Source organism: Podarcis pityusensis (genome assembly GCF_964106645.2).
Source record: "Podarcis pityusensis genome assembly, chromosome: 6".
Taxonomy (NCBI): domain Eukaryota; kingdom Metazoa; phylum Chordata; class Lepidosauria; order Squamata; family Lacertidae; genus Podarcis; species Podarcis pityusensis.
The window spans coordinates 42,307,187-42,330,168 of NC_138030.1; the positions used below are offsets into that span (position 1 = coordinate 42,307,187).

The 22,982-nt window shown below is 42.2% G+C and overlaps 1 protein-coding gene across 8 annotated transcripts in view; it reads right to left on the reverse strand.

The window, feature by feature from the left end:
• Positions 1 to 3,328: 3,328 nt before the first annotated feature.
• Positions 3,329 to 22,982, reverse strand: part of ATP2B4 (ATPase plasma membrane Ca2+ transporting 4) — a 166,926-nt gene continuing 147,272 nt past the window's right edge. For 5 of the 8 annotated variants that reach the window (XM_081010033.1, XM_081010029.1, XM_081010030.1 and 2 more), the window contains one exon: positions 3,329 to 13,047. In XM_081010033.1, the coding sequence (XP_080866159.1) occupies positions 12,742 to 13,047 (306 nt within the window). In that variant the 3' untranslated portion in view covers positions 3,329 to 12,741. Of the gene's footprint in view, positions 13,048 to 21,418; positions 21,618 to 22,982 lie in introns of all 8 variants that reach the window. The other 3 variants (XM_081010035.1, XM_081010034.1, XM_081010036.1) reach the window with 2 other exon arrangements.

Sequence of the window (22,982 nt, forward strand, 5' to 3'; positions counted from 1 at the left end):
TCATTGGATTATCGTAGATAATAGAATCAAATTCTGAGTTTAAGTTTATGATGTGAGATTCTCACTGTCCTTTACATTTTTTATCTGCAGAGTTTGATCATAGCTCTTTTTACATACTTGTGAGTTTTCACCTTTCATAAAATAGGGGTAGTCTGCTCCTCTGAGGCGCTTGTACATAGTTGAATAAAAAAATGTATATTTGCATGTTGTATATTCAGTGTTCATAAACTATTCAGAAATTGCCAGGCTCCCTAGTGTCTCATGTTATAGATTATTAATGCTGCATCATCAGTATGCCTGATGCTTTACAGAGTACAAGAGGTCTCTCAAGTTTACATTCCAGAATCTAACACATGGAAAATAGGAAATGGAGGGTAATACTTGAAAATTATTTCAGGTATATGTGCTTAGGCAAGATAGGGCAGGGCAAAGGTTCTCAAGCTGGTCCAAGCTGCCAAATAATCATGTAGGATGCAGAGTCATCATAAATTTGCTATTTCTATAAATAGGATTCTCCTTAGAACTCTGGGCATTAAGAATAGTATGTCCCCCAGGATGCTTGGAATTAACAAGTTAAATTAAATGTCTGTTTAATGTTAAAAGTAAAGATAAAGAATGCACGGCACCACTGATCTATCATCTAAAAGCCAGCTCAAGGAGAGAGACCACTGATGTTCAGGCAAATCTCCATGTAAATGGGAATAGTATAAGGGGACAATGCATTTTTGCAGATGTGGCATTTTGTTACAGCATCTATGGTTTTGTATGCAAATTGCATGTTTTTATCGGGGGGGGGGGTGCTAATAATTATTGGGCTTACAGCAGGCAGAGGGATACTTTAATCCTTCCTGTGATCCCGAGGAAAATCCCCTTTAAACTAGTATTTGGAGAGAAATCCCCCATTGGCAACACTAATTTAAGTCTGCCTGCAGTCTTAAAGTGACTTATTTGGAAGCAGAAAATAACTGGATTAGGTTCAGACCATCTGGGTTTGTTTACAGGGGAATGAAATCTTGCATCAAACAATGCAATGTAAACTCACCTTTTGAGTTGTACCCTCAAATTTAAAACTAGTGTCCAGCATGTGATGTACTTGTTAAGAGTCATTTACATGTAGATAAGTCTTGTAACAGGGTGGAAAGGTGTTCATAACGCCACCGGTGAAAATGGTTTTGACCTGCTATGCCGTTTCGCTTCATTTGAACACCAGCAGCTTGAAAACATCTAGATTGCTTTACATTTGGACTCTGGAAATGCTTTTTCAGGGCTTCCAACTTAGCTCATGTTGTTGCCCTGGAGAAACTCTGCAAGACTAGCAGCTGACCAACCCAGAGCCAGTGTAGAATGCATAGCTAGCTTTTTTGTTGTTATTTCCTTTCTCTAAGACTACTTCCTGTGCTCCCAAACTGTGTCCTATAAAGATCAATGGAGGGGGGAGCAGATAAGAATATTTCTCCTGGATACAGAAATGTCTCTTGCACAATTCACAGACACAATCCAGTCTAAAGAAAACACTTGGCACACATTTTACTAGGGTTGCCATATTTCAAAAAGGGAAAATCCAGACACAAAAGTTGAACTTTTTTGGCAAAACACTGCTGACATGGGGGGGGGGGGGGATACGGCTGGATTTCCCTGACATCCGGTTTCTGCCCGGACACTGCTTCTGACTGCAGTATTCTGGTTATGTCCTGGAAATTCCGGACGTATGGCAATCCTAATTTTACTCTCCTGTTAAAATCCATCTTAATTTGGGTTGGATCATGTCCATAATTAAAAGTGCTGCTTGCACTTCAGCTAACCTGGTGTCCTCCAGATTCTGGACTGTAACTCCCGTCAGCCCCAGTGTCAGTATGCTATCTGGGACTGATGGAAGTTATAGTTCAAAGCCTCTGCAGTGCACCAGCTTGGCAAAAGCTGCACTAGGCAATATAATCACACTGCAATTTATCCAGGCAGATAAAAGTCACCATCCCTTACGGTGATTGCAAATAATTGCTATTAGCACAGTAGGCTGATGGAACATGTCTTGGGCACATGATGCATGCCAGAGCTGCTTGAAGTAAAGGGAACATGTGATTGTCCTACCTCAAAAGGGGAGGTTCCACACAGGCAGCATTAGACTGGGTCTTCTACATCTATGATTGGATTAAAAGAGGCCAAATAATTACTAGGTTTTGAGACTATCTAGCACCTGACCTTGAATGCTTCACTGATAAGCCCAGTGAGGAAATGAACACTTGTCTTTTAGCAGGATAAATATTGGTCCAACATGTCCTTCATGATCTCGTGTTTCCTCCTCCTATTAGCAGGCAAGGCCAATTCAAGGTTTGAAGGGGTCTTTGGCAAAATGTCTTCCCATGATCCTTGCAGCAGCAAGTGCTCTGATGGAGTGGCCACTGTAAATTCTCACAATGCCCCAGCGCTGACACATTATGGGCACTGTGGAAAATTTCAGTGACAAGTCCAAGACCTCAAATGGGGGCTAGTTTTATGTCCCTGGGTTCTGAGTCTTCTTCCCTTGGTGATTCTCCAGATGGCTTCTCCTACCATTCCTCCACGTCCAACCAGTCCATGACAGCTGGCCACCATTGCTCCAGGAAGACAAAACTAGGATTGTAATGACAGTGCAGTGCGCCTGTGGGGCTCTTGAATCCTTGGGGATGGTCCAGCCCTTTCCCCAGAAGGTGCAAGCTTTCATTAAAAGAAAGCAAGGCAGCAAACTTAAGCACACTTACCTTGGAGGAAGTACAATTAGGTTCAATGGACAACTCTGGGATGGTGCCACATAACTTTAACCCTTTTACTTGTGGATATTTAAATGAATTCATGCATTCCCTATTCTATTCACTTATTTGTATTACCCATCAGGCTACCTAGATTTCTCATCTGGCTGTTTTGCAATCAATCCCTCTCCCACCCCTGCTCTACCATACTACCAAGTTTTTGGCTGCAGCATTAGTTGTATGAGGTCAAATGAGCAGAACATCTCAAGCAATTTACTACATACTGGAGTGGCTCCGCTGCCATTTAGCCAGACAATTTCATATGTTAGTCCAAACAGTTGGATGTGTTCACATCTGCAAATGCACCAACACCATTGGGTGAGTTAAGAGGGGGCACAAGTGGGGCACTATTTAAGAGCCCACAAGCAAGGCCTCAGGCTTCCTAAACATGGTTCAGTTCTTTGGGACTGCAAGATTCAAGGCCAGAAACTAACCACATGTGAACAATCTCTTCATTTTTACTCCTTTCCACCCTCCCCTCAAAGCTCACAACTTGACACAGCTGGAGACGCAAAACATACCAAGAAGCAGAAGAAATGGGCCACATTTTTGATTCTTTTTATTTACAATTAATTTTAAAAAAATGCTTGCCCATGGACAACGGATGGCCTCACACACACAGGCTGGATTTGTCAGCAACGGACTGTGGTGGACCACATGACGGCGACAGACACAGAAGACAAGAGGCAGTAAATATTCGGCACTGATATCTATTGAGGCTTTGCTTGGTTTACGCTTTTTAATTGTTTTACCGTATTTCTCCTTTTTCTTTTTGCCAATAGAATGAGGCAGTGATCTGCTGGGTCCAATTTCTCTGTTTACAAGCAGCAAATAGCCTGAGTAAACAATCCCAATCCAGTTTTCTAGAAATCATGAAGCCAACAGACTTGTTCAGAAAGTGGGCAAGGCCCAAAAACAGCCAACAAACTAGCCTCCCTAAAGATTTTGGACTGTTTTTTGAATGGACGGAGGGAGTCTGATTCCACACCCGCTCAGACAAAAAAGTATTGTGGCCAAAATGAATGATAGGATTTAAGGCCAAGGGAAGCAACATTGACTTCACGCAAACTGGCGACACAAAAGGCAGCAACTGCAACTTGCACCGGGGATTCACTGTGAAACATTGAGCTGGATGTACTCCTGCCTGCTCATGGGTGCCAGAGGTTTACTTTGAAACTGATCAGGACCCCCCCCCAAAAAAAAAGCCCAGCTACTTTTCTGCTCAGACTGGGGACTCTTATATTCACTCTCACTCTTCTGGTTCTCTTATGGCTATTCCTCACAAACCTGTGCACTTGAACTAACATGAGATTTATCCCATCAAAACCTGTAATATTTGAGTTTCTAGAAAGAATCCAAAGTCACCTATGCAGGCTGCTGTGTAACCTCCAAAAGGAACTTCCGGGCTGACCCCATTAAGATGGATAGTCTGCCAAGAATTCCAGCTTGATGGCTTTGTCCATCTGAAATTTTCATCTAATTTCAGGCTGTCATCAATTGGCTGTTTGAGAAAACACGAGCCATTGAGTCCTCTAGCTGTTATACCTATAATGCACACCTATGCTGCAACACTAGCAGGGACACATGTATCTGTAACTTGCACTATACTTGCTAATGTTTGATGAAGACCATAGCATATACCCAACTATTGATGCTGTGGCCTTTACTGCAGCCTTGTTTAGGCTTATCTTGTGTGAAAAAGGCAGGGACCTGCTGGCCAACCCTGCTCCTGCAGTCATGTCACCATTCCCAAGAATGCTGAAAAGGTTGGAAAGTGAATTTCTGCAGTGAAGACCACCCTGTGTGCATGATTGTTCAGGGTCCTAAACCCCATGCAGAAGCTTCACAAATGCAGGAGACTCCCCGCTGCATGTGTTTGCTCTTCAGCTCATGGAAAGAAGCATGCATGGAAAACAGTGACATGACGGAGAGGCAGCATTAAGACTCATGTGCATAATAAACTGAATGCCTGAACAGGGCTTCCTTTTTTGGTCTCTAATAGATCTTGGTCCCAGGATTGCCAATGAAGTATTACTTGGGAGTGGCTGTAACCTGAAATCTCCAAAAGTTCTCTATCAAGAAACAGCAGCTGCAAATCATCAGCAGATGATGGAACAGGGAGCGTGGGCAGTGATGGGCTGGTTGAAAGGCACAAAAATGGCAGCTTTCACATCTACCAGGTTATGGCACAAAAGGAGCACAGGTCACACGCTAACAAGAACCACACAGGCCACAGAATTCAGACAATGATCAGGTAAATAATTGATCTGCTCTTTTAAAGGAAAGTCCAACAACCACAAGTAATTTGGCATCATTGTATGGCAGCATAGGAAAAACAACCATAATAGGAAACTGCTCAGCTATAACATCTGTATCTCACTTGCAATTTTGGAAGCAACGATGACCTTGCTGTGACCCTGCAATCATCCTGCTCTCTGCCAAGTAATTATTTGGCTCAGGTTTTTAATCACAAAGGGATATTATTACAAAGAATTACATACAAAGAAAATCATGGCCCTTTGGAGATTCACAGGCCTGCTTGCTTCTCTCCCCAGCCTGAGATCACACTAACACATTTCCCTACTCTCCAAAACAGCAAACTTCTCCATTAGCATTACTTGACCATTTGTTTTAGCATTATCCTGGCCTGATTTAAATGAGACTTTTGTGCACAAAAGCAAAACAACCCTGGACAGGATTCTATGGTGCTCAGCACATTTAAAACCATGAGCCTACCTGTGCATGCCAGCAGTCTGTGTTGTTGTGTAAATGCTACCCTTGCTGAATCTGTTGCATGGGCTGAGAATCCAGTGGCTAAATCCAAAAAGAGAGCCAGGCTCCCTCATCTTTAATAGTGGTGTTGAAGAGCTAAGCTCATCAGGTGTAACTTATCATGCAGACAGCACCTGATGACATTCCTGCTCTAAAAGGTGCAGGAGACTGGCCTTGTTTCCACAATTGACCACCCTAGCAGAGAACTGCTTTCAATAGGCCAACAAGCTATGCGAAACCCTGCATAGGCAAGGGCTTTTCACACATCCAGAGTCTCATTTAAATCACACTGCTGAGAAACCTGAAGAATGGCGCTTGGTAAGCAGGAACCACCAACAAATTGGAAAGTAGCAGGGTTATTATAATTTCCCAGACTTAATATAGGAGCAAGGCTTCAGTTCCCTCATTCAAGAAACTGAATTTGAGCAGGCGTTGCGTCTTGTCGTTTAAAGGAAACACCTGCTCAACTTTCACTTCTAGGTCACTATTAGAAACAAAATAAACTTTTTGCAGTTGTTCCTTATCCAAATGGAGAGCTTTTGATCAAAGCCCCCTCTGTTATCTACACAGAATGTTGACTTAAGAAATATGTTTTGGAATAAGCTGGGGGATTTGCTTCCAACAATATTTTTGGGATGAAAAATGTTTGATCATAAAATACAAATTAAGTGAAACAGACCAGTTTTCTAGCTTGCCTGATCCACTGAATCTTGCCCTTTCGGTGCACAATTCTCCTAGATGCAGAATTCACTCCTGCTTAACCCTCTTCCAGCATGAGCAGGATACAGACTGGATTCTAAAAACATTTATATCCTGTCTCACTAGTTAGGTTTGGAAATATGGGGGCTTCTTTTGCTACTATCCTATAAGGATCAGCTGCATTGTTGAACCATTGCACTGCACTATGAAGTAATCCTGCTTACTCTGAAGGGGAGTACAGCTGCAAGCCCATAATCACTTAGCTGGAAGCAAGCCCCAATGAATTTAATGGCAGAATGGGAGTTACTACTCAGCTGTCACGTATAGAATAGAGAGGAGGAAAGAAAAGCAAGATGTTAAAGTTGCAAACGTTTGCTGTAATAGAGATTTTTTATTCTTCCTATTAAAGAAATGTGGTGGAGCACAATACCCTTCATAGACTGAAGACATTTTGCATCTCATTTTGCTGAATGGTGCGGATTGTTTCAGACACCCCACTTTTAGCAGGTACCCCATGGAAGTTGAAGGACATACATTTATTTCACCATATGTGCATCATGAAAACGTATTGTGGCTCAAGGAGAATGATCAGAACACTTTTTGCCAGGTTTTTTATGATGAAACATAGGGTGTGATAAGTGCACGTATCTAGCTCATTCAATGCCTGATTCAAGAACATGCTTTCAAAGTGCTCAAACCACAAGTGTAATATATGAACTGATCTTTTAATCTTACACTCAACAAACCTACTGAAATGGAGCATTATATTTTTGCTCCTGTGGTACTTTCTTGGAAAGGATAAGAAATGCTAGAAATAACATTGATTTATTATTTGTTTACAGATCTTAACTGCTGTAACTGGAGGAAGTTGCTGCCTTATGTTAAGAACATTTATTATCCATGTTGTTTCTCCACCTTTGTGGGCTTGTGATGAAAAATCCACCATTTGCAAAGCACTGCTTGCTGCCTTTCACCCGTTGAAATAAATTATCATTTGGATTTCTCTCTGTGCTGGCATGCTGCCTTGGCTAGTATTTGATGGCTCTTTCTGGACCTTGCAGAGAGGTGACAGAAGTGGCAGAGGTTTTGTGCAGCTGTGCACACTGGATATTGAAAACGTCACATCAATTTTAGTTATATATATTTTTTAAAAACTGTTTTCACACTACAATTTTGTTCCAAGCCAAACTTTTACATTCCTTCAGGTTCTCCTTCATCTCAGCTTCAGTAGATGATCAGTGACTTCAAAAACTGGTGGGACATATATTGAAGACATCACGGTTACAAGTGGGCACAGTTTATTCTCTCAACGCACTCACGCACTGTTTTTGCTCAACAGCAAAAAATGCTTTATTAGTTCAAAACTTTTATCCCTTTCCCCGCCTGTTGCACCTTTGAAAAAAAAAATTGGCTTGATTTCCCCATCATGGTTCCAATCAGCATTACCTCTGCTTGGAGTTTCAAATGTTCTGGAAGAAGCTCATTGTCAATCATTCCAATCCCTCCCTCCTTACCCCTCCCCCCAAACAAAACAAAAAATTCTTCCCAAGAACCATATAAATACATGCAAAACATTGTACATAGAGATTAAATAATATCAAAATGCAATTACAGATCAGGTGCACTTTAAGCTGGACTCTAGAATATGGCAAACACATCAGGGTACATATTGCTTTGAAACCACCATTTGTTTATGTCATGCATACCACATAATATTCAGTCTTTTGTTTTGTCTTTTTTTTCCTTTTTTTATACAAAAATACCAGTGCTTATTATACTAGTTACTGGAAAAAAGGGGAAGAAAACGTAAATTCTAATCTGCATGCTTCTTTAGAAAAGCCTTTTCATTCAAATAAATATATACACAAATATCTATTCCAATACTGTATATATATTTATTCATGGGCAGAAAAAAACAAACAAGTAGTCTTAGCCATGGGTTCATCAAAGGGCACATGAATTTGCAGATTTTGCCCCTTTTGGTTAGCAGGGTTATTACCATGACTGCAGAGAGTGTGAGAAGGACTGATGTGGAAGCTACATTGCTTCCAATATATGATTGAAGGTATTCTAAAGGCAGAGTGGACAAGACAAAGAGAGAGAGTTCTCGTCGTAGCCATATTCTCTCCTCAGTGGTGCAGGCAGCTTGTCCTTCTCTCATCAAGGTGCTCTGCTGAGGAAGAAGAGCCCTTGTCCAGAGTTAACCTTGACCGGTGACTTCTCGAGCAGGTGTGAAGAGAAGATGATGGTTGGCATTAGGCTTCCAAGACCTCCCTGCTCCTCTTTAAAACTGTGGCTGCGATCAGGCTTGCACCCACCTCAAGCATTTGTCTTAACCTCAACCAAAAGGAAGAGTAGACTGGGATGGAGAGGGGAGATGCTGTAAAGCGGACACAGATCCTCTGGGTGGATGAAGGGGATCTTGGGATGTGGACCATTTAAAATTAAAGGCATTAGGAGTCTTCAGTGGACTTCAGCTCCATCACGATAGAGCCTTGTGTTGATTTCGAAGAGAAGAGGCAAGTGAAAACACAGGCAGAGAATTCTAGTAACAATTCAAAATTTACCCTTAAGCAAGACTGATGTCTGCTCATGACCGCCCATGGCTAAAATTACAATTAGATTTGTTTTCCTTCTGTAGTTGTCTTTTTGTGTTTTAAAATAATATTATCTTAAAACTTATTGCACAAAACTTTTGAAAAAAATTAAGTCAGATCCCTGTGCGACTCAATAAAAATAACCAATTACATAATTCTAACTCCTAAAAATGGATAGTCTTCATTGCACACAGGAAGTGATGTAATGTCTTTGGTACCAATCTGCCAATTTATTTAACAAAAAGAGAATAAATTCCTACGATTAAGAACTGGATGCAAAATTATGTCCAGGGTTTCTTGTTTCTCTCTTATAAAACAACAACAACACAGCATTCCAAGGCAAAGTAACACACATCACAGGATATTACCTCATTTCCTGTCTGGCATGGCACAACCTTGAATTATCCCCACCCCCCAAGGATCACTCGATTGGCAGCAAATATCTTCCCGCCCTTCATGGTATGTTTCAGAGAAATTGCAATCTATCCCCATCCCCGAAAGGCAGATCATACACAGAACTAGGCTTCGGTGCGTGGATTGCCTTACATGGGTGCTATCTAAATGCACATAAAAGGATGCCTTGTGGACTTAAAACAACAGCAGCCTTGCACCAGGTGCTGATCTTTGTTGAACTGGTTTTACTTATCTTTCCGCTAAGATGTGGCTGGTGCAGTCAACCTTTGGCAGTGCTGTTCAACTGTTTGGGGAGGTGGTGGTAGTGGTCTCCCTTGCCCCTCCATCCCCCAAGCAGGTGATCCGTGCCGTGGAAGCCCAAAATGCTGGCCATTCATTTTGGGGTGTGTGTTTGTGTGTGTGTGTGTGTGTGTTCCTACATGACTGTGGATTGGGGCTCATGCCTCATATCTTCAGCACTTTTTCTCGGCCACATGTTTTGCTTTTTTATAGTTCCTGAATAACTTAAGCCAGCCAACTGCTGCCAGTTATATCAATGAAACTAAAATAGGAAAGAAAGAAAAAACTAAAACCCAACCTATTTTACATTAAGAATGTTATGCACAATAAACACTTATACTTTAAGCAACCAGCCATATCAACATAATTTATATAAAAAACATTTCTGTATAACACAACTGATTTCTTTTTTTTAAGTACAAAGATGGCTGTTCAGAGAAAAGGAAGCCGACTGGAGTCTGGCCCATCACTAAATTCCAACCACCAGCCATGTGACTACATTCCACTGCAGTGACATAACTCAGCAGTTCTGTTTCCTTTAAACAAAATACATATGGCTGACTTAAAAATATCTGTTTCTGATCTAAAGAAAACTATATATTTTTTGCATAATATTTATATAATTATTTCCCCACCTGCCCCTCCCTCCCGAGGAAGCTAGACACACAAAAAGAAAAACAATGGACTAAAATGTAGGCCAGACCCCCTCACCACACTGGTCAATTACAGATCTCTGGGAGTGACTTTGAGAGGGCCACGTCTTCTTCTTCCAAAACATGTTTGAGGTAAGGAAAAATATCAAAGAAACAACAGCAAAAAAATTATCAGTATCCCCTCCCACAAATATTTATGCAAGCGCATAACACCACTTCTTTCTTTTTTTTTGCAAGTTTTTAAAATAGAAAAATGACCTTTGAAGCAATGTAATCTTTAGAACGTAACTAAACAAAAGTTTTTCTTAGTCTTGTTTGCTTAGGTCACGCAGCAAGAGATGGCAGTTTCCCTCTTTAAATTCCTCCCGATGTTCGGATGAATGGAAGTGAATTTATCTGGAAGGAAAACAAGGTTTGTGGGGATGGAATGGTGCCTTATTTGCAATAAAGATGGTCACTGATGGTTATTTCTCCCCCCCCACCCCCCCAGATATTAGCAGCTCCTTGTGCCTAGCACTGAAGTCCTCTTTACACCAGCATTGGAACAGAAGATCTACTGAGAAGGGGTTTTCACAGGTCTACCTCAAACTTGCAATGGAATTCAGGAATCAACCCGCAAAGTGAAGGGGTTTTGAGTTTAAAAATGAAACCAAAACACTCAATTAAGTTTAATTTTGCTTGTTTCTTTAAGGAACACTTATCTCTTGGCAAAGTACCGTCTCCCCACGTGGCAGGCGGTGCTTTGGGCAGTGCTTAGACAAGGCACAGGAGTTTCTGCTGTGCGTTCTTCCAAAGGAAAGCTGTACACTTTTGAACATCGGGATGATGGCCAGAAAGGAGATACAGCTACAAGCAACTAGGCTCTCTCTTTGCTTCCAGGCAGCACTTCTCAGGTTAAGCATTCTGTGGTGACCCATCACACCAAGTTTTGCCCTCGGTTTTTAAAACTGTGGATGCCCATGCTTTACATTCTCTCTCTCTCGTACAAACTGGCCCTCACTGAGATATGCTCTGAAGAGTTTCAGCAAGTGCCCCATATGGCTACGCACTGCAAGGCTGTCGCCCGACCAGCATCTTAATACTAGGAGATGCATGCTAAGATGAGGATGACGCCACCCTCGTTCAATGCAAGAGCTGATTTACCTTCTCCAGCATTTTTTTTTTAAAAAACTTATTATTTTTAGGCAGCTTAAGCCGCAATATCAATTTTGGGGAAAGGATGCAGGCCGGTTTCAGTGAAATGAAAAGGGAAGGCACTCCTAATGAGAAATGTGGAGAAGCCGTATTGCTATGCCTCATTCAAATTATAACTGAGGAAGGTGCTTTGTGATGTAACTAGGCCCAACTCCATAGCACCAAGTCATTTGCAATTTCACAAAGGCGTTTTCATTCCTGTTACACTGTTAACTCTTCAACACACAAAATGCAACAGAAGCTGTAGTAATAGCTCATTACTAGAGCTGGCCTGGCCCAACTTCTTTACATTTTGCACTGACTGAGGAGCTACCCCTCTTCCCATAATAAGCCTTCTGAAAGTATACAGCGACCATGGCCTGGACTTATGCAACGTTATTTGGGATCATTTATTATTATTATTATCATCAGGCGTGGAATTGGGATGTTGACCTTATAGGGCCAATGACTTCATTAATCTGAGAGTCAAAATAGTAAAACCCTAAAGTCAAATTGAACAGAAATCACCTCAGCTAACACAGAGTGCCTATGTGATCTGCTCTTAATTCATATACAACTCATTTCCCCCAGAGGCCATGTTTCATTCTCTCAGAGAAAATGGTGCTCTCATAACTCCTTGTTGCTTGGCCTTCTTCAAGCCACATTGTTTAGAAGACATTTTTAAGACTTTAAAAGTCACTCTTATCTCTGGTGATTGATACCACCATGGAAACAGAGAGAGAGAGAGAGAGAGAGAGAGAGAGAATACACAAACAGAAAAATGGTAAAATTCAGGTACCATTCCCTCTCCCCTCCCCCCCAATGGAAGACTGGGTTCACTTTCATGTCCAATACCTGATTCAGATCCCCCTCTAATAATGGCATCCTCTTAGTGCTCATCCCTTCTCCCCAAGGGCACAGGGAGGCATCTAAGATTCAGATTCTGCACATAAAATAGAGCTATCCCCACAACTGCACCATCTGATGTTGTAAACACAGCTGCTTAAGAGAATCTGAACCTTGTTTCTTCACGCATGCAACTTCAACAAGGGAAAGTGACTGTTACAGACACACGGAACCCAACTTGAAGGAACAAGATGTATCAAAGCTGGCAGTTTCTCTCCTGAGAAACTCTCTCAAATAATGGTTGAGAAAACAATGGTTGAGAAGCAAATCTCTAAATAAATAATCCCCCCCCACCTGCTAAATAATCATAAATGGGGGTGGAGGAGGGAGAGAGGGAGGAAATAGGCATATATGTATTAGCACTTAACAGGAAGTGGCTGCAGTGTATGGTCAGATGTTGGTGCCTAAGTTGCATGGAGGGGGCGGAGGGTGGGGAGAAAGAGGAGGATCAAAGTTCAGAGGTCAAACTGATGTTTCCAAGCTGTGTAAAGGGCTTTCTGGCTCCGGAATGGTGTCCTCAGCTGTATCGCTGTCCACTGCATTGTTATTTTTGTTGAGGGGTGAGGACTCGCCTGGGCTCTCCTCACTTTGCTTTTTGAGTTCTTCAGCTTCTGGGTCTTCGTCAGTGCCATCAAGGAATGGGGTCCGAGGCTCGTCTTCCTCCAGGATGAACTCTGGGTGAGTCATGAAGTTATGAATGGAGCTTCTGGATTCGGGTTTCTCGAGGCCTTCATACAAGGAGCTACGGAACGCATTCACCACTTTGATCTGTATCAAAGAGGGATTGGGGAGTAAAACAGACAAACAAGCAAAAACACAAAAGTGAGCGGTGGCCAGAGAGAGCTCTTCAGGACTTCAGGGGGAAGAAGAACTCAACAGGTATAATGAAAAACAAGAACAGCAGCGGCAGCAGCAACAACAACAATAGTAGTTTCCAACAAAAAAAAAAGCTAAAATCAATCTTAAAAAGAGGACCTATGGAGAACCAGAATGGCCACATGGGTCAAAGGTCAGGCACTATGCGTGTGATGGGGCAACCAACTATGAGGACGCTTCAGGAGCTGCAAGAAAAGACATGTAACATTTCTAAGACAATAGCTTTGAAATGCATGGACATTCAAAGCACAACCATTCTCAAATGTGTGTCTATGTGTTCAGCAGCAGCAACAACAAATACCCCCAATAAAACAGCTCAAAGTGGCAAGTTAAGACATGTACTCTTGCAAAGTGTGATTTGCTTCAAGGTGAAATTAGGCAGGGAAGCGATGGTGTCACTTTTAAATTTCCAAACCTATAAAGATTAATTAGCTGAATGTGTCTCTCTCCCACAAACAAACACCAAAAAATTGATCAAGACCGTGTACTGCAGCAAATCCAAGCAGAATGCCGATAATGATTAATGTACCAGTGCGCATGCAAGAGTTAACCTGGTGATGGCTGCTAAACTGCAGGAGCTCCAGAACCATCTTACGAGTCAGTGTGCTTTGCAGTTGGCAGCGATTACTAACTGCAGACCTAGCTCTGAAGGCGTGGGGAACTGTGGCCCTCCAAATGCTATTGGACTACAACTCCCACCATTCCTAACTATTGGCTTTGCTGAATGGGGCTCATGAGAGTTATGAGTTCAGCAACTGCTGGAGGGCCACGGTTCCCCTGCCCTTGCTTTGCTAGTATCCAGCTGCTCAGTACAGGAGCCGGTTCAGTGTTCTTGGCTTGTGGAAACACCCCCCCCCCACAAAAAAAGCCCAAGGAAAGGACATTCAGCGTGTAGCCATATGGACAATTTTGGCTGATCACAGACTAGACTATCTCTCCTCCAGCTCACTTTTCTGGTGCAGAGAATCTTGGTAAGAACGAAAAACTGAGCTTTCAACTCCCAAACATAGCTAAGAAACTAGGCTTCTACACAGATGGCTCTTTAACAGCAATGTCTGTAGCTCTAAGCACATTTGGTAGCGAAACATCAATGCTAATTTCCTTTGGCTGCTTAGAAAATCTCAGACTCAAACTCAGAGCATTCCTATCCCTCCAATTCCCATTTCAATCACAGTTTGCTCGGTCACATGAGTAAAGTGCAAATCACATTTCCAGAACAATGGAGTGGAGACATCTTCCCTTTACAGGATGAAGCATATTTTTGTGAAAGTCACGCTTACCCAGACAAACCAACACAAACATGGAAGTGTGATGATCAGAACTTGCTGTTCCCCAGTCTAATCATATAGGTATGAAATATGAATAAGTATATCACTTTCCGCAAAGCATAATGCATAAAATGCATCCCAACAGTATAATATATCACAATGTAATTTGTATTTTATGCAGAGATGGCTCACAATTAGTACCTTAAAAAAAAATTCTAATTAATAACAGGTCCAAATAACTACCTATTTATCAACCGGGGGAGGAATCCCCACTCCCTCTTTTAAATACAGTTGTTTGTAACTTTGAATGCAATGGAAGCAACCTTTATCTGCTATTAACATGTAGGTTATGCTTCCGGTTCTCACCATCGGATTTCTAAATAAAGGAAGTTTTTACACTATGAAGGCGGGGGGGGGGGGGGGAAGCTTTGTAGAGTGTTCTCAAACATTTGTAGTTGACCACTGAATTAATACATCTTACATGTGTGAGAGGTCTGTACAACAGGAGGTAATGCAACTTGAACTGTGGTTGGAGCTATGCATACCTGAATGCTTTGTGTACTGAAATACTGCTTGTTGCTTCTCCTCTCCTAACTGGTGTCAGGAAGGGGCAGGTTCTAATGGAGGTACAACAGGTAGAACTTCTGGACCTCTGCTAAATGAAATACCCGACTGAGATATAGCTGTGGTGGGAAAGGCATTTGCAGGAGTTTTCAACACCGTCCTCCCATATGATGCTTCGTCATCTGCACTTTGCTGAGGGGAAGGAGGGGCCAGCACACAAGATAAGGCTGGTAAATATGCTGCCCTGAGCCTAGCTACATGGCACCTTTGAACCAAGTTGTTTCCTATGTCCCGGTTCGTCTCAAGATGCTAGCCCCTCTTTAGGCGTTTTAAATAGGTGTGCATGCGCCCCTCACACCACCTTCTCTCGATCTCATGTTTGGTGCCCAAAGATCTAAAGGGCAATTCTAACAGAGTTGAGCTGAATGCAGTGGAAATCCTCTCTCTGATAAGGAACTCCCACTGTACAGGATGCCCAGTCATGGGGAGAAGTCTAACTGCATTCCGCTCAACCCCTGCACTAACTATGTAAAGGAGAGGAGAGGGCAGGGCTGGTACACAGATGTGTTGGGAGTGGTCTGGGTTCTGTGCACCCTCATCCAGTTTGACCCCTCACATATTACTTTGAACACTGGAAGAGGCATTTGTTGAACTTCATTAATTTTGTTGCTGCCAACAAATGGAAGGTGATACTCCAAACTTTTTTTTATTTTAATGAACTGAATGACTCCTGACAAAATCAAAAGCAGTTTGGTCTGCACTGAGTTCAAATACTAGAGATGTTCTATGCAGGTAGAGGAATGTTATGATTCCTCAGACTGGCCTCCTTATTCAGCCAGGGTCAGGTTTCCCTACCATTATTTCTGAACTAAAAGAAACTCAAGTTGACTCCGCTCGTGTTTGCTCATGCTGCCAACTTCATTTTGTATTCCTTGCAAAGTTCTGCATCTTGCCAGAATGGTTCTCTGTGCTATGTTGCAGCTGAATGTTTTGCATATCACAACAAAATGTCACAGTAACTTTGCAACAAGTAACTCTGAATCATGCTATCTGTTGTGCAAAGTGAGCACATAAACCCCTGTAGGAAATAAATGGCCAGCAAGGACAGACTGTCCACTGAATGACGCTTGTAAGGTCACGGCCTCAGGATTGCTACTCTGAGTATAAACTGATTTTAAGAACTGCCTCATAGAATCAGTCCTGATCCAGCATTCAGTCTCCGCTGGAGCAGCATGGCATAGTCTGTGCCAACCATCACCTGTTGACTGTTCTCAAGATCACACAACCAGAGACATATTCTGCTGTCATGGCTCATAATCATCACCACACTATTAAAAAGTAAGATGACTTTGTTCTTTGGTCACCTGAAGCAGCCATTCCATTCTGCTACTAAGGGGGGAGAAAAAGGAGGCAGGCCCACCATCACCTGGCAGTAGCCATTATATATCAGTTTGTAGAAGAGGGAGGAACAGAAGGTTAGCAGGGCCACTCCACTGGTTCAGCTGAGAGATCAGCCACATTTGGCTCCTCTTCTCCTTGAACTGGCTTTGCTCATTATGGGAACACTCGCCTTTTATCCTCCTCTGCCACCTGAAGCAGACCTGGGTCAGTTTCATGGGCAAAGAGCTATAAATATATAACAAAATCCTGACATGTAAAAAGAAAGATAGTACATCTCACCATAGTGGAGCAGACTATCTTCCTAACTCATGAACATTTCTTGAAGCTGAATGTTGGAAGATTGAAGGCAGATAAAAGAAAGCACTTCCTTGCGCTGTGCAGAGTTGAACTATGGAACTTGCTCCAACAGGAAGCAGTGATGGCCACCAACTTGGATGGGTGAGAGAGCATTCATGCAGGGCAAGGCCATTGATGGCTATGTTCCACATCTTCTGTCAGAGGCATGATGCCTCGGAATACCAGTTGCTGGAAACTGCAGGTGGGCAGAGAGCTGTTGTGCTCGTGTCCAGCTTGCAGGCTCCCCACAGGCATCTGGTTGGCCACTGTGAAAACAGGATGTTGGACTAGACGGGCCACTGGCCTGATCCAGGAGACTCTTTGTATGTTCATGCTCACGGCAAGGATCAAGCAGCTGAAGCCAAACTTAAAAACAGAACTCCTCTAACTCTCTTGATGGTTAAGGGGGGGGGGGGGACCAAAACTACTACAAGCAAAAGGACACAGAGCTTGATCAATAGTACCAGAATAATTAAAGTCAATGGTGGCTTTAGTTATTAGATCACTCAGAACCAGGAATGTTGAAGCTGTTGGTTCCTGTAGTTTCAATTGCACTTCTGTTACTCTTTGAGAATAGGTTGTTGTAACCAAGACCTCATCTCAACACTCCCATGCATTTTGCATGCAGGCTCCTCTTCTTTTTAATATTATGGGGTGGTGGAGGACACAATGACTTTTTAGAAGTGGTTGAAAAACAAACAAACCATTTCTATCCAGGAACTTGAATGAATCATCATAAAGTTAACTTTAGCCAGTGCTATTTCTCTAGAAAAAGAGGTGCTGGAACTCATCATGAACGCCTCCCTTGTTCTCTTATAATGGCAATGGTGCCCACCTGAGAGGTGCCGGAACTGAGTTACGGCTGAAAAAAAGCCCTGACTTTAGCCAACATTACAGTAACTTATATAAATTTAGGATCCACAGCCATTGGGACCTCTTTATTTGTTTGGCTTTACATGCTGTCTATTTGAGTCCACCTGCTTAAGTAGTTCTATAATAGTAGAAAGGAAAAGTTCCTCAAGGACAAGGGTTTTCACTTCAGACTGCCTTTCAATTTTTATTTTTATTTTAAAAAACACACACACCAAATATCCTCACACAGCTTCATTAGGCTGCCCAGTCAGTTCATGTAGGTAGACTAACTGATATGGAAAAATCTGGGATACTGGCCTAGTACGTTTTTAATTTAATTTAAATTTTTTGTTTTGTTTTACATAGTTTTCTACATTTTAACTTTAACCATTTCAAACATTAAAATAAAAGGTTCTTACAAACCTTCAGACCTCCATCCCTCCCTCCATGGGTTCCATATTTAAAATAAAGTATTCTGCATCTTTTACCACTGGCCTAGTACATGTCAGAGGATAAAGTACTTTACTTCACCTATGCCAAAGGTGTGCATGTTACGGATGAAGCACAGGCAGAAAATGTATCAATTTATTTCCTGCCTTTTGGCCCTAAAAGGTACCTCTAAAAAGGCCTGTGCCTTTTTCCCATTAAAAAATGTTTAGGGGTACTCTCATTTTCCTACTCATATTGAAATACTGCCCCTCGATGAGGCCAAACTTAGATTCACAAAATGTTTAGGGGGTATGCGTACCCCTGCGTACCCCCAGGGGGGAAAAGCACTAAAAAAGGCTAACGGCAAAGCTTCCTGAAAAGAAGTTTTGTATTTTGTAACACATGTAATAATCAGATCCATCACCAAGAGAACAATCAATTAGTGTGATCTATGCTAATTGATTCAGTTCTGCAGCTGTCTGCTCAGGGCTGGGTTATTAACAAACAGGGTGAAAACAGGAGCATTTCCCTCTTTCTTCCGAGTGGAAGGAAATAGGACATATGTTCTTTAGCTACCTTCTGAGCACTTGGCAAGCCATAGTTCCTATCGAATCTTACCTCATCTTTCTTGAAATGCACCGGGAATCCTTTCACATGGTCTACAATAAGCAAACCATAGAGATATGGACACACCACCCACCCCTTTCCATGTACTCATGAGCTCTTCCTTTTCTAAACCAATCAGCCTTCATGAACACAGCATTTTGGGACTGGTGACTTTAAACACTGTAGAACTTTCCACCAGGTATTAAGAGAAAGAAGGAGAGAGAGAGAGAGAGAGATGTAGCTTTAAAGAGTAGCAGAAATCAAGTAGGAAACTGCATAGGTAGTCCAAAAAGGAAAAGGATAGTTTTTGATGCAGTTGTTATAGAACAAGAAACCATGCTATCCACGCAGATGATACGTTTTCTTTTTCCTATCAAGCCCTCTTCAATCAGATAAAAATTAAGAAGTACTATTTTGTGTACTGTTGGCACACTGCCACTGTTGGCAGCTTCTTTTGTTGAATGTGATGCATATAACCTGAGCATATTCTTTTTAATAAACTATTACATGGATGCACATATAGATAAGTAAATGGCAACAGCTGCACTTCTTCAGAAACTCTGGTGTAGGCATAAAAATAAAAATGTCAATGCTGGCTACGTGCAAAATGTAAATGATTAGGAAAATTCTCCTCCTTGAAACATTGGTCAAAAAGAAAGGAGATTAAAGCAAGCAAATAAATAAATAAATGCTGGAGAGCAATAAATATTGGACAGCACCTCTTAACATGGGAAAACAAAAAAATGTATTATTCTAAATCAGCTTTCCCCAACCTGGTGCCCTCCAGACTTTTGTTTGGGCCTCTGGCTCCCATCAGCCTCAGGTAGCATGGCCAACAGTCAGGTGTGATGGGAGTTGTAGTTCAAAACATTTGGAGAACAGCAGATTGGGGAAGGCTACTCTGGAAGCATAGACACGTTTTTGTGTGTGTGTGTGTGTTTGTGTGTGTGTTTTAAAATAACCTTTCTGGACAATATATGTATATTATTTATAGTACAGGAAAGCACATAAATGACTTCCCCAAATAAATGAGGAAAAATTAGTAACTACTGTTTTATGTAAATATTATTTTGTATACCATCTTTTCACACCTGCCATTTCTTTGTGCAGGAAAAGTTAATGCGCTCTTTGACACACCTCGTTATTGGTTTACCATAAACACACCAATCTGGGTCACTTTGCTCCTTCTTGCTTTCACTTGGAGAAAAAAAAGCCATGATCCCTGGGTTTAAGAGCTACATTTGAACTAGGAATTGTGGTTTCTTTCACTCCCAACAAACCATGGGAGACCATTTGTTCTTGGATCAACTATATATATATTTTGTAGCAAACCATAATCCCTGGTTTGGACATAATGCTAAGACAGGGTTCATGCCCAGAAAGGTCCATTCATAGGAAATCATTTATGGGTTGTTGCAATACGTGAACTGGACCAATGCCTGCATTTGTAGAAATCCAATTTCTGAACAACTAAGCCACCTACTTTTGTGCACACAGGCAAAGTCTATTCCAATGTAGAAGCAGAACACAAAGTTTAGCTTCAATAAAGGACTTAAGTCTGGCTTGGAAGTCTAACTAAAACAGAAGACCCACAGAAGTCTCTGTGAACCAGCAGCACACTGACATAAACTAAAAGGCTGTGGATTTCACACAGATTACATGACATGCTACAGAGTGCTAATACAAGCTCCCGGTTTTAGATGACTGAGATCCCACCCCTAATAATAGCTCAGTGTTGACTACAAGAGAGTCCTCCAAATCAAGAGCATCTATGCTATGCTTCATCTGTATGGTGACAGAACATATTATATTTGCACCCCTATTTTTTTTAAGAAAAGGAATGAGATGTTTGCATAGAAGAGGAGGGCTGATCTATCATTCTCGGAAGTGCCTAAGGACTCAACAGCACCAGCAGACTTTATCAGTCCTACCTGATAATATTAGCCTTGATACAGAACCAAACAAAATCTTGAAACTGATGGTGCTAAGCCTGCTACCTGAGACCTTCTCCTGATCTGAATAAGAGTCAGGTGCTAACTGCCTAATCTGAAGCATGTTTATTTCACAGTAATTTCCATTGAGTGCACTAAGGCTTATTACCAAGTAAAGGTGCACAAGATTGTAGCCTAAGCCTTCCAGAACCCTTCAAGGGCAAATGCTGCTTTCAATTTATCCCTGAATAGCTCAGTTGATAGAGCATGAGACTCTTAATTTCAGGGTCATGGCTTCAAGCCCTAAGTTGAGTGAAAGGTTCCTGCATTGCAGGGCATTGGACTAGATGACCCTCATGGTCCCTTCCAACTCTACAATTCTATGAATTCTATGAAATTATGATTAGAGTAGGAGAAAAATAATATCAGCAGGAACACTTCCTGTTGAAAGCAAGACAGAGACATTTGCCCATCTCTATATTTAGCTGTGGCTGATAACGAAATTACCCCTCCCCTCTGCTGTCCCCCTAATAAGAGCATCAAACTTTCTGGGTACCCAAATATGGGAGTCATAATTCAGTCCTGCAAGGAGGAGAAAGACAAAAAGTTGCAATAGAGTAGGAGATAAAAACAAACAAACAGAAAAAAGAACCAGAAAGAACTAAAAGTTAAAAGATGCAAGAGCTTAAAAAAAGTTGTATATAATATATAAACAGAATGGCTTTTTCCCGCACTTCCTCCCAATTCTCAAGACAAGAAACCATGAATCAAGTTATGGGTTAAAAGAAAAGGGAAAGAGAACAGGTTTGGTTAGGTCTGTGCGAGTGCCCTTTGGTGGTTATTAGGAAGTCATGCATTGAATAGACTATCACTCACTGCCCGCAGGAGGAGATGCAGCAGCAACAGCAGCAGCAGCAGCAGAAGTGGTGGGAGTGGAATTGACGGAGGAAAGAGCTACATGGGTTGGGCTAGAAACATTTTTTACATCGTGGTGTTGGCTCACGATGGAAGGCTGTCTCCTGAGGGCTCCCTGTAAAGAGGAGGCGCCGGTCTGGAATGTGTAAACTACGTCCATCTGCAAAGAATCAGAGAGTAAGATAGCGTTGTCCCACATTCAAAAGAGGAAAAGGAACTGGGAGAGTTGGAAGGGGAAACCGGGCAGACAAAGGATACAGATACAAACAGTAAGGAACCAAAGTGGAAGGGGAAAGAGGAAAAACCCAAGACATCCCCGTAAACAGTTTCAGCAGTTCATCCAAAACGTAGAGCCCCTCAGCCAAGAGCTCCCAGCCATCTCCTTTCTCTCCCCCAATTATTCCTGTGTTTGCAGCAGGTGCAGTATTTTAGGGTCCAACTACGTGTTATGTGCAAATGCATATAATGAAACTTAGCAGGTCTACATCTTGGTTGCTGTGGAGTGTCGAGATGGGGCAATGTGTAGTGGAGAAGTTGCAGGAGGGAAGCCTAACTCCTACTTTTATTCTGGTGTTTATATTCCATCTGTTGGTTTTGTTGTTGTTTTTAAGCCTGGTTCCTGTAGCCTGCCCTGGAATTGTTATTATTTACATGGATGAGCAGCGTATAAATTTGTTAGGTAAGTATTAAAAAACCTCTTCCCTGGCCTCTTACTGTCCTGCCTCAGTTCATCCCAAAGTGACTTACCCACCCCCTCTCCAGAGCTCCAGATACACATTTTGCAAAGGATAAATGTGCATCTGCAGAGTAAGAATATTTATACACACCACCACACCACAACTCTGCTACAAATCACTATTCCTAGGTGTTGCCCGAGTTTCATCACATGTATTTGACTATAACAGGTATGGGGCACCTCTGATGAACTACGACTCCCATGACTCTGACCACTGGCCATGTTGGCTGGGGCTGATGGGAGTCCAATAACATTGGCAAGACCACAAGTTTACCACCTCTGGTGTTGTCAAACCACTTCTGATTTTAAACGTGTAGGTGAGACGGCAGGTGGTGGGAATCTGATATAAAGGCAGCGGGAAGAATGAGCATGAAGGCCGAAGTCTGAATGATCCAAAAGTGCAGCCTGCACATTGACATGTGTGGTGGGTTCTAAATGTCATCAAGGGACACTAAGGGCCAATGGCAGAAAACTCTAACCAGGAGTGGTGTGTGCCAGCCAGGCTTATTGCCAAAGTCCAGGCCCTGAATCAGAGTGGGTCATTTCGTTTGGCCAACATTAGGAAACAAGTCACATAACAACCAAGCTGGAATTAATTGCAGCAGCAGCTTGTCCATTCATCCCAAAGCAGAAAGGGCACAGCAGCATGCAGAGGTATCACAAGAGCAGAAAGTGTTCTTTGTATCATTCCTGGTTTTGGAAAGGGAAGGGCAGAAAAAGCTGCTGCACTGGTACAACTTCCGGTTGCTCTAAGCACTGGCAAGTAACTCTATCTCAGCTGGAAATGCC